General features: G+C 35.5%; 1 protein-coding gene across 3 annotated transcripts in view; it reads left to right on the top strand.

The window, feature by feature from the left end:
- Positions 1-16,408, top strand: part of MBD5 (methyl-CpG binding domain protein 5) — a 438,611-nt gene that overhangs the window by 375,211 nt on the left and 46,992 nt on the right. For all 3 annotated transcript variants that reach the window (XM_072613160.1, XM_072613158.1, XM_072613159.1), the window contains exon 7: positions 12,564-13,219. In XM_072613160.1, the coding sequence (XP_072469261.1) occupies positions 13,110-13,219 (110 nt within the window). In that variant the 5' untranslated portion in view covers positions 12,564-13,109. The remainder of the gene's footprint in view (positions 1-12,563; positions 13,220-16,408) is intronic.

Raw genomic sequence — 16,408 nt, 5'->3', positions numbered from 1 at the left:
TTTGTTCTCTTTCAGTCCCTGAGCACTAGAATGCTCCCCACATTCCTGACCAGACCCAACCTGTAGTGTATGCAGACCTCTGTCTGTGTCCATAAGCTGCTATGGCCTTGAAAATGACTTTTTCTTGCATTTCCTTATCAAAGTCCATTTTGCCATATTTTCTATATCTTTGTGGCAGAGGTTTGATGGGGGAGTTAAACTGTACTTCTTACTGATATTCTACCATGTTTATTCCACCTCCAAAAAGTCAATCCCTATGTCTTTTTCAGATGTAATTCTGTCCAACCATGCCTTTTCCATCTTCTACTTTCTGAAGACAGTTATGTGATAACTTTAAATTTCCCCACATTAAATTTCACCACATTCAATTCTGCCAAAGTTCTACGTGAAGTACCTTTTATGAGCCTGATTCTGTCATCCAGTGTGTTATCCAACCAAACTAGTTTTTGTCCTCTGCAAACTTAGTAAGTCGTTCATAATCCATAGCATTGCTTCCCTCCATGGAACACATGAGGAGCTGACAGGAGGAATTCTAGCAAGAGTGATATGTACTGGGGACCTGGTGTGACTTTAGACTCTTAGGATTGGCAGGAATTGTGAAATAATGGAAAATTAAACCCTGAAGATACCACATGAAGTTAACAGCCAAGTTAGTGGGATGCAGCTGCTTCTAAGAGTCAAAGAAATAAATGAAGTGGGACCAGATTATAGACTGTCCTTCTCAAAGCTGTTGTAATTACCACCTGGATGTGATCATAGAACTAATGGCATTCATTTATACTCTGGTACCACAAGGAGGCAGTATACAATAAAACTAAAATTAAAGGGCTGTAGGGTATCCTGCCAAATATGAAAAATGGAAAGTTAGAAAGTATGAGGTCCCTGAAAATCTTTACTTAATTCAAACTTCAGAAATTCTACTTAATACTGAACCAGATGACATAAATTACAGTAATGTCTCAAATAACTTTGAAAAAGAGATGGGCACACCTAGACTGGAATTTCAGAAAGGTGTTTATAATTTGTTAGCAGGAACTCAACTTGCAAAGCAACTGTACCTCAACAAAATAGTTTCTAGAAAGCTGACATTTATTTTAATCATTATGAACAAACTGATTCTTCCCAATATATTTATCAGTTAGATCTGAAAACATTTTGGAACCTGCACACAAAAATATATGCCGTAGTTTTTGCCATAGGAGAGAATGTGGAACTCTTAAATATGGAGGATGAAATAAGGTAATATTTGTAAAAAATAGATTAGTGCAGTGCCTGGCACATAGTAGACACTATGTAAATGCTTACTCCCTTCTCTCATCAAGAAATACTTTTCCGACTTATATGAACTAAAGCTGAGTGAAAGGTACAGAACCAGGAGAACTCTGTACCCAGCAACAACCACAGTGTGGGAGGAATTTTCCTGGAAGACTTAGTCCTTCACAGCAATGCGGACCTAAAAAATTCCCAATGGACTCTTGAGGCAAAATGCCTTCCACATCCAGAGAAGAAACTATGGAATTGGTTTGGAGAATGAAGCAGACCATTTTCTTTTGTATTATGTTTTGTTTTGTTTTATGATTTCTCTCATTCATTTTAATTCTTCTATGCAATATGACAAAGGTGAAAATGTATTTAATAGGAATATGTGTGTAGAACCTATATAAAATTGTATGCTGTCTCAAGGAGGGAGTGGGAAGGGAGGGGGAAAACGTCTAAGACACATGGAAGTGATTGTAGAACACTGAAAACAAATAAAATTATTTAATAAAAAAATTTTTTAAAAAAGTACTTTTTCTAAGGACAAGGCATCCTTATCACCATGCCACCATATTATCCTTGCTGCCACAGTAGCTATAAAAGTAAAAGAACCTATGAAGATCTGGAGAAAAACTGGAAGATTGCATCATATCTGAGTTGCTCACACAACAGAAAGTATAAACTCCATTTTTAATCAACTAAAACAAATAAAAAAATAGTGTAGAGCATCTGGAAAGCAAAAGTTTAAAGTGACATAAGGAGGCAAAGCAGCCCTAAGGGGGATGGGAGTGGGGGAAGACAACTCAACATCAAATAATTTCTCCTCTGAAAAAATCAAAGGTGAAGAGAGAACCCCTGAAGAAGGAAGGATATGGATAATTTCTAAGTCATTGATATAGTCATAAGAATTACAATACAGCCAAAATGAAAACTGGATTAAATACAAACCAAAACATGATTGTGTATTGTTCATTTAATAAATGACAAAATAGTTGACAGGTAAATGAAACTCTAGAAAATGGTGAGATTATGGGGCAGATGGGTGGTGCAGTGTATAGAACAACTGATCCTGGAGTCAGGAGGACCAGAGTTCAGTCCAGCCTCAGACACTTACTAGCTGTGTGGCAAGTCCCTTATCCCCAATTGCCAGGAAAGAAGGAAGGAAGGGAGGGAGGGAGAAAAATGTGAAATTGCGTAAGTTCCATAATTATTGTCTCAAATATTTCATAGTGGTACTTGAATTGCTAGCAAAGTTTCATCTCAAATGCATTTCTTTTATTGTTATTCTGAGAAAACTTTATTCTACAATAAATTGTCATTTTCTTCCATAGTATTTTTAAATTTTTTTAATTTAACACATTTATTATTTCTCCCTCCAACTTCCCTCCCAAGAGCCAAAATCCTCCCCTCAAAAAATGCATAATTAAACAAAGCCAATTACCATATTGGCTCTGTGTCCAAAAATATGTGTTCCATTCTTTATCTTTAGTCCTTGCCCTCTCTGGCAGGAGATGGATAGTAGGCTTCATATTCATTTCTCTGGAAATATAGTCTGTCATTTCATTGATCCGTATTCTTTGATCCGTTGTTTTTCTTTGTTATGTTGTTACTGTATAAGTTGTTCACTTCGTTCCACTCATTTAACACTTCACCACTTTGTATGGGTCTTCTAGATTACTCTAAAACCTTTCATTTTGTCATTGTTATGGTATAATGTCATTGCTAATATTCTAACACATTTACGTGTCATAATTTGTTCAGCCATTCTTCAGTTGATAGGTACCACACTTCATAGTTTCTAGTTTTTTGCCTCTACAAGAACTTATATAAATATTTTTGTACTAAAGGGTCCTTTTCTTTTGAAATATATAGAGTTAGTATTAGTATCACTAACTCAAAGGGTATTCACAGTTTACTGACTTTGTGGCATATTTCCACTTGCTTTCCAGAATGGCTAAATTAATTTATAACTTCCAGCAGTTCATTAGTGTTTTTTCCCCTTTCAGAAATTTTTATTTCCCCTTTTTGTCATCTTTGCCTATCCTATAGGTGCTTAGCTTTCCTTTAATTTCCGTTTTTCTAATTTTTTGTGAGAGCATTTTTTCATACAACTGTTAATTAATCAATTTTTCCTTTGAAGATTGCCTAGATTCATAATTTTATTTTATTCTTATTTTTAGTTCGAAATTTTCTCCTCCTTCCACACCCTTCTCCACCCATTGAGAAGGCAAGAAGTATGACACCCATTTTACATAAGGACATCATGCAAACCATTTCCATGTTAGCCATGTCCTTTACACACACACACACACACACACACACACACACACACATATGCACAAAAGCAAGGAAAATAAATGAAGTAATAATATACTTCAAAGTGCTAGCAGTAGATAGCATTTTATATCATGAGTCCTTTGAAGTTTTCATGGATCACTGTATTGTTCAGTTATAAGTCTTTCACAGTTGATTATCTTTACAGTATTGCTATTACTGTGGTCTCCTGGTTCTGCTCACTTTACTTTGCATCAGTTCATATAAAATCTTCCCAGGTTTTCTGAAACCATTGCCTTCATTTCTTACAACACATCTGTATACTCTTACTGTTCAGCCACTGCCCAATGATAACTGTCCCCTCAGTTTCTAACTCTTAGCCATGTGTTGCTATCGAGCTGCTATAAATATTTTTGTATGCGTGGGTCCTTTTCCTTTAAAGATCTGTATTACTTAACCATTTATCTATTACGGAACGTCTCTTGTTCCTATGAATTTAGACCAGTTATTTATGTATCTTGAAACTGAGGCCTTTATCAGAGAAACGATGCAAAGATTTTCCCCAAGTTACCTGCTTTTCTTCTTTTTTAAAAAATTTACTTCTTTAAATCACTTCTTAATTTTCACAGTCAAGTGATTTTACTCTCCCCATAGTTAGTTTGACATTATCTTATGGCATTTTCTCAATCCTTACCCTTTCTGGCCTCTCTGCAGCCTTTGATACTGTGAATCACAATCTTCTCCTTGGTTTATTCCCAGCCCCCCCCCCCCACTTCCATTTTGGGAGAAAGACAAAAGAGGAGAAAAACCCTTTGCAACAAATACCTAAGAGTCCAGCAAAATAAATATTGGCCATGTCCAAACATTTCTCATTCTGCATACTGAGTCAAACACTCCTCTATCAAGAATTCTTCATCATCACAACTCAATCATGGTTGATCATTGCATTGATCATAGTTCTTAAGTGTTCCAAAATTTTACACCACTCTTCTACCAAGTACAGGGTCCTTGCTTGGATCAGTAGTTTCCTCTGTCCTCCCAGCACGTTGTTACAGCTCCATGCTTGACTCAGTGAGCTGTTTCTCAAGCTGTCTCAACATAATGCTTCATCTCCATACCAGTTGCCTTGCACCTGTTCCTATCCCACCACACCTCACATCTTTCTAACTTTCCACCTATACCTTACTTACATGAACCCAGGGAAGACTCCATCCTGAGGTCACCTAAATGTTTGGTGAGTCCCTGCCTAGAATTTTAGTATTGTGACAAGGTCCATCCTCACTGCTCACTTTGCACTTCCAGCTTACCCTCTAGCTTGCCTCATGCCAATACCTACTGCCTAGCCTTCAATATCCACTGCCTAAGAACCTTGCTTCCTATTTCAGTTTTTTTTAAATGAGGCCATTTACATAGAGCTCCCTCTTATCGCCTCGTGTCACATCACTCAGATGCTTTCTCCTGCTATCTCCTCTTTCAGTACTGTTTCATATAAAGAGCTAGCCCACATCCTTGCCAAGACAAACCCTTCTTTGTACATAAGTGACACCATTTCATCTCATCTTGATCTGCATATTGCTTCCTCTATAATCTTCACTCTCTCATTAATCTTCATTGTCTTTCTGTCCACTGGCTCTTTCCTGCTGTCCACAGATAGGATCATGTCTCCCCCATCCTCAGAAAGCCTTGGTCCATCTATTCCATCAGCTATCATCCTGTATTTCTCCTTTTAGGCCAAGCTTCTTGAGAAGATCACCCACACTCAGTGACTCAGCTTCCTTGCCTCTCATTTCTTAAGTTTTCACAATCTGACTTTGGACCTCATCATTCCAGTGAAATGACTCTCTCCGGAGTTACCAGTGATCTTTTAATTGTCATATCCAGTGGCCTTTTCTCAAAACTCATCCTCCCAGACCTTACACCTAGACTATTCCAGTAACCTTCTGGTTGTCCTCCCTGTCTCTAGTTTCTGACCACTCCAATCCATCCTCAGGTCATGTGACCAGATCACTCCCCAATTATCCTAGTGGTTCTCTTTAGGTATAACTTTTTAAAAGTATCTTCTTAGTTAGCTTGTTCTTAGGTGTTCAAGAATTTCAGCAAAGCTAATTGTAAAAATGAGGTTTGTTTAATTATATTACTTAAGATCCAGATGTAATGTTAGTTTAATTATTTTATGGCTACATTTACTTGCTCTAATTATTATCTTATTCATCTGATTAGCATATTTTGAAAGCAATTTAATAAATAAAATTCTCATATAATTCACCAGTAAGGTATGAAATTAACACATTCATTTTATTAGCACTTCTGCTGAATTTTTTTCTAACTTGACATTAGCACCGTTCAGAAATCAGTAAGTGGATAAAGAAAGAACCAGGATATAAGGTCCTGTCTAGATTTCTAATATCTTTCATATGATTTGTTTTAATAACCACTCTTCCTTTTTATTGGGCTTATAGCTGACTGTCAGTGATAAATAGTATGCTCTAATTTCACAGGTATATGTGAATTTTTATATTTGTATTTCATGGCAAAGGACCAAGATAATTAGATGTTTTTAAATACTCACAATTATAATCAAAGCATAGACCCTAACTTTAACTTAAAATTCTTATCCTATACAATAAAGATACAAATAATCCCATCAGCAGTGAATCTGAAAATTGTGGCAGGTAGGTTTCACAGTGGATAGAGCACTTGGCCTGGAGTAAGGAAAACATGAGTTCAGATCTGACCTCAGATACTTACTTGCTGTGTGGCCCTAGACAAGTCACTTAACCTCTGTCTGCCTAAGTTTCTTTATGTGTAAAATGGGGATAATAAGGGCCCCATACCTTTCAGAGTTGTTGTGATGATCAAATGAGATAATATTTGTAATACTTAGAATTCTGCCTGACACATAGTAGGTCCTATGTAAATACTAGCTGTTAGTTTTTGCTTATTGAAGTGTTGATGATGCAGTTTGTGAATTGTACAGGCTGTTTGATTTCCTTTTTCTTTCTTACTTTTTGATGACTTTACTATCTATTCATTCCTCAGCCAGAGAATGTGCAGGAAAAGTAAAAGGAGAAAAAAAACAGATGAGTCACTTCTGTCACATTTTAGTAGCTCTAAAAGGAAGCGGTTTCCTGGCAAAGGTAGTTAAAATTAATGATGAAAATGTTTCCAAGTTAACTCAAAGTTAGATGTAATGTATGTATCAACTTCTGTGTACAAGTGTAACTGTGTATCTATACCAAATGCTGAAATTTACTTTTCATAACTTTACAGAAGAATAATTAGCAATTATTTATTGAATATTTGCATGTGTACATACACTTTTTTTTAAATGAATCCTTGCCCTCAGAGAGGCTTATGATATCATTGGAGAGACAAAGCAATCACACATGATATAATGTTTATAAACAAAGTTGCAAGCCCCAAACCCCCACCACCACCTCTATCACCATTGTGTATTTTATCAGTTTTGTCATCTTTCATCCTCTGGATCCAAAATTGGTCTCTGCATTTAATGAAGTCAGATCCCTTTTCATTTACATTATAATTGTGTAATTGTTCACTGGTTTTGCTTTATCCACTCCATATCTTTTCCAGTAAGTCTTTACATGTTTTTATGAATCATCATAGTATTCATGGTTTCTTAAAGTGTATTAATATTCAATTACATTTATACCATAGTTTGTTAAATAAGTGCCCAAATGATGAATACATTCTTTATTATTTATTATTATTCTCCTAGAAAAGGTGCTGCCATGAATATTTTTTGTACATGATACCTTTTTTGTCTGAAGTAGGATGACTGGGTCAGGGGGTTCTAACAGCCTAATAACTTTGTTCACATGATTCCAAATTGTTTTTGAAAAAGTTTAGCCAGTGCCTCACTCCACAAACTCTACATTGTTACTCTTCTATCTCATTCATCATACCACAGCCTCTCATCATTCTGGCCAGTTTGATGCACATGGGGCAATGTAAGGTTCTTCTGAAGACGCAATTTTCTTGTTAGGCTAGAATTTTCCTCTTTCTTGTTGAGAGCATTTTTACGCAGTTATTGATAGTATGCATCTCAGATGCCCCTTGTCTGAAACAGAACTTATTACCTTTGCCCCCAAACTTTCTCATCTTCTTCTTTCCATGTTTCTTTTGAGGAGCATCATCATGCTTTTTACTCATCCCAGCCCACAATCTCAAGGTTGTCTTCATCTTCCATTTCCCTTGCCCTTCACATCTAATCAGTTAATAAGCCTTGTCAGTTTTGCCTCCATTGTATATTTCCCTTCATTCCTCTTTTCCTTGCACAGCCACCATTCTAGTTCACCTCTTGCCTGGACTATGACAGTAGTCTCTGAATTGGTCTCCCTGCCTCCAGTATCCCCCCTCTCCAATTTGTTCTCCATCATACCGAAGTGATATTCCTAAAGCCCAAGTCTAACCTTGTTGCTCCCTTACTGAAGGAACTTTAATGGTTCCCAGCTGCCTCTAGAATAAAATAACCTCACCTGCTTGGCATTTAAAGCACAATCTGGATCCCACACATGTTTCCAGACTATTGCATATTATTCGCCTTTCCAGCCACAGTAATATACTTGATGATTATGCGTAATATTCCATCTCAAATTTGTGTGCCTTTGCACAGGCTGTGCCCCCGTGCCTGGAATGAACTCCTTCCTTATCTCTACATCACAGAATCCCTCACTTCCTTCAAGGTTCAGTTCAAGTGCTTTCCCATACACAAAGCTTATCCCCGTAGGTTCCTCAGCTTTCTTTGTATGTACTTTCTTTTACTTCTTATACAGCATGACTGTGTGACCCCTAAGCAAGTCACAGTTTCAAGCAACTCTGTAAGAGACTCTGTAAATTTGAAGAATATACACCAATTTCCATTGATAAAGGGAGTTTCCTCAATAGAAGTTTCCTAAACCAAATCAGAGATCACACAGCCATTATCTAGAAGTCAGTCTTCCCTCCAGGTCTTACTGACTCCAAGGCCAGTCCTCTGTCCATTATGCCATGCTGCTTCTCTCTGGGTTTACTTTTAATATGTTTGTACAACATTTAGCTCTTTCCCCCCAAATGATCTAAGCTCTTTGAGAGCAGGACCCTACCCCATAATAGAAGCTTTATACATGCTTTTTGAATTGAATTCTCTTCTTGAAAACTCTTTGTATTCCTCTCTGTTGAAGAGTGAAGCCTCAGCTAACCTTTGAGTCATGTCCCATAAATTTTGGATATCATACTTATCATGTAATTTTTTCCTATTCAATAACTTTTCTTCTTATTTCTAGTTACATTGATTTTCCATCATTTTGTTGCTTTTTAATTTTATATAATCTAATTTATTTTATTTTTATGATCACCACTTAATTTGCTTATTAATTCTTTCTCTAACTATAATTATGAACAAGCCCCTCTTTCCAACCTCCTGAATTAAGATGTCATTTTTTTTTTTTTACTTTAGACAGCTTGCCTACTGGGAGTTCATTGTGGTATATAATGAACATTGCTACTCTAAACCAATCATCTTTCAAACTACTTCATATTTCTTCAGTTCTTCAAAATATGGAGTCTTTTCCCCCAGCAGTTTTTTTGGGGAGTGGAGGACAGTTGTTTATCTGAAATTTAGGTTATCATGTGCCTTTGTGTTAGATTTTGCTTGTATGTAGTATGTTCTGCCAATGTGCTTTTCTATTTTTAACCAGTGTCAAGTAGTTTTGCTGATTACTACTGTGTAATATAGCTTGAAATTTAATGTAGCTTGAGATATGATTATGCTTGGCTGTCTTCATTCCTACCTTTTTCCTTTATTTTCCTTGAGTTGTTATAGCTCTTTTTGCTCCAATATATTTTATGCATTCTTTTTTTATTTTGAATGGAATCTTACCTTCTATTGTTTGCTGCAGGATCTTAAGTCATCTCTCAAACCAATATGCTATGTGGGAGGGCTCTTTTAGGATAATTGACAATATTGGTTAAGAAGAAATAATATTTTCCCAATTTACATATGAAACCATAGTTCACTTAGAAAATTTCAGAGAATCCCTAAGAACCTGAAGTGGTTTAATAAAGCAGCAGGTTTCAAAATGACTCCACATGGCCAGCAGCAAACAGTCTAAGGCGAGATTCCATCCGAAATAACAACATAAGCATAACCAACATAAACACAGCTCCCATGTTTATTTTTTATTTGTTTTGTTTTTGGATATGCACGTTATGCAGGATGTCATTACTTAGTCTCCATGGAGGACTGTACCTTTTCTTTATATCTACTGTATTATTTGATATTTTTGCTGTTAAATAATCAAGGCTGAACCTAATATTTATCTTTTTGCATTGTTATGATTCCTTTGTGTCCAAGCACATGATCAGTTTGTTTAAAGCTGCCATATAAATTTCCTTAATGCTGTCATACAGAAATATTCTTGTCTTTCAAATCCAGTTTTTCCAAACATCTGTTGAGCTCCTTGTCTTATTTATCTTTGTTAGATTTTTGTTCTATTCTGGAAGAGGAATATTAGAGTCTTTTAATTATTGATTTGCTTTCAGTGCCTTTTTGCAGTTTAACTACCTGTCCTCTAAGAGTTTTGACCCTGCCATTTGGTTTACATGTATTGAATAATTGTATTGTTTTCTTACCTATGGTACCCTTAAATAGAGTTCCTTTCATTTTATTGGTACTGTTAATTCATTCATGTCTAAAGTTTTAATTGTTACATTTATATTTTCTTCCTTTCTATTCTTTTGTATTTAATTTTTCTCCATTTTTAATTAAGCATTTGATCACTGTAATTTATTTTGCTTATGCCTTTTTGGTCCTAATATTTTCCCATCTCTTTCCCTCCCTTCTTGACTTTACCTTCCCTAAATTTTTCAAATTTACTTTTGATGTCTTTCTTCCTCTCCTGTCCTTTCCTCTCCTCTCCTCTCCTCTCTTCTTCTCTCCTCTCCTTTCCTTTCCATGTCCTTCCTTTCTCCTGTTGTTTAACCCTATTCTTTCCCTGAGTTGTCCTTTCTCTACCACTCACTCTCTTAGTTTAAATAGCATTCTTTTTGACAGGGCTTTCCAGCTCATATTAATGTACTTCACCCCCTTCCTTACTCTTTTCTTATGCCTGTCTGCTTCAAACAAATCGATACCTCCATTCATGGGCTTTGTACTTATGTGCTCTTTCTTCATTCTCTCTATATTCCTAATAAAAGGCAAGACTTCTAGAAGACAGAAGCCTGCTTCATTGTTCCATCTCACCTGTCTATTAATGTAGCTGGAGATCTCCCCCCACTCCTCTCCCCCCCACACACACACACACAGAACCTCAATAGATATATCAGTGGAAGAGGGGGAAAAAATTGTTCTCCATATGCTGTGCCAAGTGGTCCAGTCCTATATTCCATGTCTTTATACTCACCTCCTGCCTATTCTCTACTGTTCCTTCTGGACCCCCTTTTTTTCTCCTCCCTACTACAAAGCCTCATCCTGGGGCCAAAATCTTCTCTACCCTAGTGAAAGTTGTTCTTCAGAACCTGACACGTGCACAAACAAGGTTTCCCAAAGCTCTCTCACTTCCTCTGAGTGGAATCCAGTGTTGGGCTTCCATAGCACATCCTCCTATATCTCCAGGAGATGCTTCCCTTCCCAAAGGGAGCTTTATTCAGAAACTTCCCTTTGTCTACACTCCCCACTGCTCTACCAACAGGTCTAGAGACTAAAAAAGAAATCCATCCTTTTCCTCTCTCAAAGGGAGGCCCCCTCCCACCAGTAAAGAGAATTCCATTCTTCCCTTCTCCTGAGGTTTACATGTTCTCTTTTTGTTTTATCACTGTCCTTTAATTAATATGAGAGTTTTAAAATGAACAAAAACAAATAGCCTTTTCTTACCATAAAAACATGAGCGTTTTGGTTTAATTAGTATTTTATGATTAACAGCCTTTCTGTGTAACTCCTTTTTTAAATGTCATGTCAGATACCAAGCTCACCTCTCCTTTCTGTTATATGAATAACTCAAATGTCTCCTTTTTTCTTATTGTTTTATTGACAATTAGGCTCTCCTTTTCAGTATGTGTTATTTTATAGTGCAAACTGATCTCCTTAGCTTTTTTATTTCAAATTACACTTTTCTTCTTTAATTTTCATAAGTGAAAATTTGTTGTGGTGTTTGAACTGATTTTTCTTCATAATTGAAGGTTTTTCTCTTGGTTGATTCAAAATCTAAAGTTTGACCACTGTGTTTCTTGAAGTTAAACTTGGTGTTTCTATTGACAACTTGTGAATTCTATCTGTATTTTGCCCTCTGTTTACAAGACATCTGGGAAATTTTCATTTTTCATTTTCTTAAGTATGATATAGAGCTCATATGCTTTCTCTCCTATCCAATCTTCCTTGATCTCTCTCCAGCTAAATGTGACCTCTCTTTCCTCAAATTTTCTTATACAACTTGGCCTGGATCTCTCCTTTCTGATTATCACTTTCTGCTTTTTTGTCACACCTTTGTACATGAGATAAGACTCTCCCACTAAGTTCTTTAAAAAGCAAAACTGCCATTTTTCATCTTCATATTCCCATTAATTATCAACAGTCTTACTCATTACAAGCACTTGATAAACATTTGTTGTATTAAATTGAACTACAATATTCCGTCATCTTTTATCATCATTGCCATTTTTTTCATGATGTGAGTGTAGTGAGATTAATTAGGTGAGTTCTCCAGGAGATGGATCTTGGACTAGGTCTTAACAGAAATGCTAGCGTCATACTGGTGAAAAGTAAGGAAGAGATCATATTCCATAAATGCAGCAGTATGAATGCAGACATGGATGTAGGTATTAAAATGTTCTCTGAAAAGGAAAATCCTTTGTAAGTTTAACTGAAGTGAATAGATAAGATTGGGGAAATAAAAACAAATAAAAATGGAGTAGATACTCTTTTCTAATGTAGAAAGAAGCATGCTAAAAATGAGTGTTCATTTAATAATTCTATTTTAGAATTCACAGTTATTCCTTGCCAAAAAACAGAGTTTTCATACTTCTGTATGTTTCAGGTTTCATTATTGGTGTTGTGAAGACATGAAAGAATCAGAAGAAAGAATCTGCAATACTTTGAATATACAACAGAAGATAAAGTTGAAAGAATGTGGCATATAAAGTGGGGTAATACCTGGAAATATTAATTAGTTGATAATTGTCAAAATAAGACTCTTTTTCAACAAATACAGAATTTATTAGGCTTCAAGTTTTTGAGACATGCTGTTGAATTAGAAACTTTACTACCCTCCAACGCTTTTAAGGAAATATGATTTTCCTAATTTGGAAGCACTCATTTTTACACATGTAGTCTGTCCTTAGGAATACATACATGGGAAGTAAAAAAGTCAGCTATTTAATGTAGATTATAATGGGCAACTGATTTAACAATGGCAGATTTCAAGGACTTGGTTCCAAACTGAGCTAAAGCTTCCCAATGTACTTTGTACAGACTGCAAAAAACTGTACTGAATTGGCCTGTTGTTGAAGGTCATGATGCCATGTAATATAAGGATATCATCTTACTGTTGATATCTCTGAGGAGTCCCAAGCAGACACAGAAAATGAATGGAGGAAAGGAGTGTGACGGAGGGGACAAGGATGGAGGCCTGCCAGTACAAGTTCCTGTGGGCTGGCAACGTCGGGTGGATCAAAATGGAGTGCTTTACATTAGGTGAGCATTGTTCTGTTACCTCCTTGCTGCCTTTCCTAGTCTGAGTGAAACATATTACTTTTATGCACATTGGAGCAAAATTATCATCACTTGCAAAATTTCTGTCTAATCTGAAGAAGTTATCATCCAAGCAATACATATTTATTGTCTACTGTGTACCAGGCACTATGCTAGGTGCTTATAATATACAAATAAAATTTTCTCTGCTAAAAAAAATTTGAATGCTTTTAATTCATTTCATAGATCCAGAGTTAAAAGGGACATCCAAGGCCAACAAATATAACCTCCTTACTTTACTGATGAGGAAGGTGAGGTCAAGGGAGCCTAAGTGCTTCCGTAAGGCTGCACAAGTAGTAATGGCCCAAAATGGAATTTAAACCCAGGTCCCAAGACCCCAGAACTAGGACTTTTCCCACTTTAACCCTGTAGTTTTGTCATTTAAATTTCTTCAGATCATTAATGAATTTTTGTTATTTTTGTTTTAAATATTTTTAAAAGCATATAAACATCAATGCTACATTCTAGAATCTATAGTATTTTAGATTATTCCATAGTCATGTGGTGAAGGCATTCTGTTTTTGGTAATGTTCTGGGTGATTTTTCTGTTGTAATATTGATTATTCATCTCCAGTAGGTCATGTTAATGACTGCACCTCTTAATGATGCCTGGAATTGCCAAAAAATAATTATCCTTTATTGTTCTTACATAGTGTTCATCAGCTCACTTATGTGTAATAGAAGAGAATCAGGTTATCTTGTTTGATGTGGTATTTACATTCTGTTTAAACAAGTAAAATTCACATTATCCTCACCATTACATTTTGATTCCTTATACTAGGTGATCGAGAGGTACAACTATGAGATAATTGTAGACTCGCAATAAGTATCTATTACAACATTTCATTAAATAATTTCAATATTTAATATTTCATTATTACCCATAAAAAGATTTTTTTGTTGTAGGCCTATGAGATCATCTCCCAGTGTAAAAAATCCCTTCAGTAATACACACAGATTAATAGTTCTTCTGTAACTGATAGTCTCAGAGTCCTCTGGGGCACTGAGAGATTGACTGATCTTGCTCATGGTAATTACTGGCAATCTATATCAGAGGCAGCACTACAACCCAGGTTTTTCTGATTCTGTTTCTTTGTCTGCCTTTCATGAAAAGATTGATATCATATGTTTTTGTGTAATAGATTTAGAACTTCATTTTTTGAGACACTTGTGGTTTTTTTTAATTCTAAAATATTGAGATCAAGTCACCTTGGCTGAATCTCAGAGGGGGATTTTAGTTTCTGTGTTGATGTGTTTGGTTGTATCTACCAGGCTTTCAACTATGAACATATAGGTCAAATCCTCTTGAAACGGACTTCAAGGGATTATCTCGTTTCTGTTTTCATACTTGAAGTTTTGTCATGTCACTTGTTTCTTAACGTAAATCATCAGTTGGAGCTTGGAAATTTTTGTCATAGAAAAATTTATGTCACATTGCATTTTTTGGTAAAAGAATGTATAACTTGTATTAATTTATAGTATAAAAGCCAAGGAGAGTATAGTATCATTCTCTTACATGATAAATATGTTGAGTAAGGGCACAAAATATATTTTAAGCTTTTCAATTTACTCTGTGTTGCCAGTCTGTATATTTGGGTGTGCTTTTTCATAATGACAAGATAGGAAGAACTTCAGTGTTTGTAAACCAATGTTTAAATTTTTCAGTGTAATCAATCAACAAGCATTTATTAAGTGCCTACTATATGTTAGATTCTGAAGATATAAATACCAAATGAAAAATATGTCTTTTCAAGGCATTTCCAATAAAACCTATTTAATACTTAATAGTAGCATTTGAAGTCTAAATTACTTCACATTTTCTCTGGCCTGTATATACACACATATTTGTATGTATACATATACATATATATTCACATCAACTTTTCATTTTGATAAAAGCTGAAACTAAATTTTAACGTTGAGCCCATTAGTCATCATATTTCATATTTTTGGAGTCATGGATGGAACTCAGTTTTCATGTCAGCGGTCCTGTGTAACGATTATATTGGTTTGATTTCTCCAATTCTGTAATCCAGTCCTTAAAAAAAAAATTCTGACCACTGCCTCTTTGTTATAAAAAATGAAGATGAGAGTGGTTCTTATCAGATTTTCCTGACTGAAGATGTTAAAAGGGGGAGCCTTAAGCTAACATTGACCAGTATGGTTTTGATGTGGTTTTAGACATCTTGCTCAATTGTCCTAGCTCCTTCAGCAGCTCCTTTTTGTCCACAGTGAATTTAGCTGCCTGATTTTATTCTCATTTATAAGTTACATCTTCTGCCCTCCTCTGGCCTGAGGGTGGCATTGATTGTCTATGTTAAATATTCTGCCTGCTTCTGATCTTAAGCTATGTCTGTGCTACAGGCTCGGTAACTGTATTTACATTAATTATTACTACCTCAAGTTAATTAAAGAGCTGCAACTGTAGAGGAAAAATTTCCAGTGTCTAACTGAGAGGAAGTGTTTCTGAAAAGCTGGAACAGAGTTCTGTAAAATAATTTAGGAATCTTGTCTCTGATTTTAACTTTATAGTTATTTTCTTCCTTTTGCTTCTTTTGGCAAGCAGCTTTAAATTTTTTATGTGAAAAGCTAATCATGAAAAGTTAATAATTTAACCAAGATCAACCAGAATTTAATCTGCTTTTTTCCTGTGAAAGTGGTGATGACGTTGCCTTCGTTACTTATTTGGAATGAACTCTTATGCCCCCTGGGCAATTGAATGCTTGACTATTAGTAAGGCTAAGTTCCTTTAAGATTTCACAAAGAGGTAGTTTGTGGGGTGCTCAGTAATAAAGGGTTTGCTTTTCACCTGCACAAAATCTGTATGCATTTTTATAGATACAAAGAATATACTACCCCTAAATGAAGAATTAATATTATATGTATAAGAATAGAGAACTTAACTTTAAAATTACATGAATTGAAACGCAATTTGTGGGAAAGTTTATCTAAGATGGAAGCATAATCTCCTGTGATCAATGTAGTATCACTTAATGAAATCTACATTAATCATTGAGTTAGAAAGCTTAAATTCCTATTAATTACATGATAAATAAAGATCTAAGCTTTTTTCAGCCATTTGAGCTAGATAGGCTTGAATTTGTTCAGGGCATCATGCCTTCAGAGGAATAA

The sequence above is a fragment of the Notamacropus eugenii genome, chromosome 5 (assembly GCF_028372415.1).
Source record: "Notamacropus eugenii isolate mMacEug1 chromosome 5, mMacEug1.pri_v2, whole genome shotgun sequence".
NCBI classification, from domain to species: Eukaryota; Metazoa; Chordata; class Mammalia; order Diprotodontia; family Macropodidae; genus Notamacropus; species Notamacropus eugenii.
This window is presented reverse-complemented; position numbering and strand designations above follow the sequence as displayed.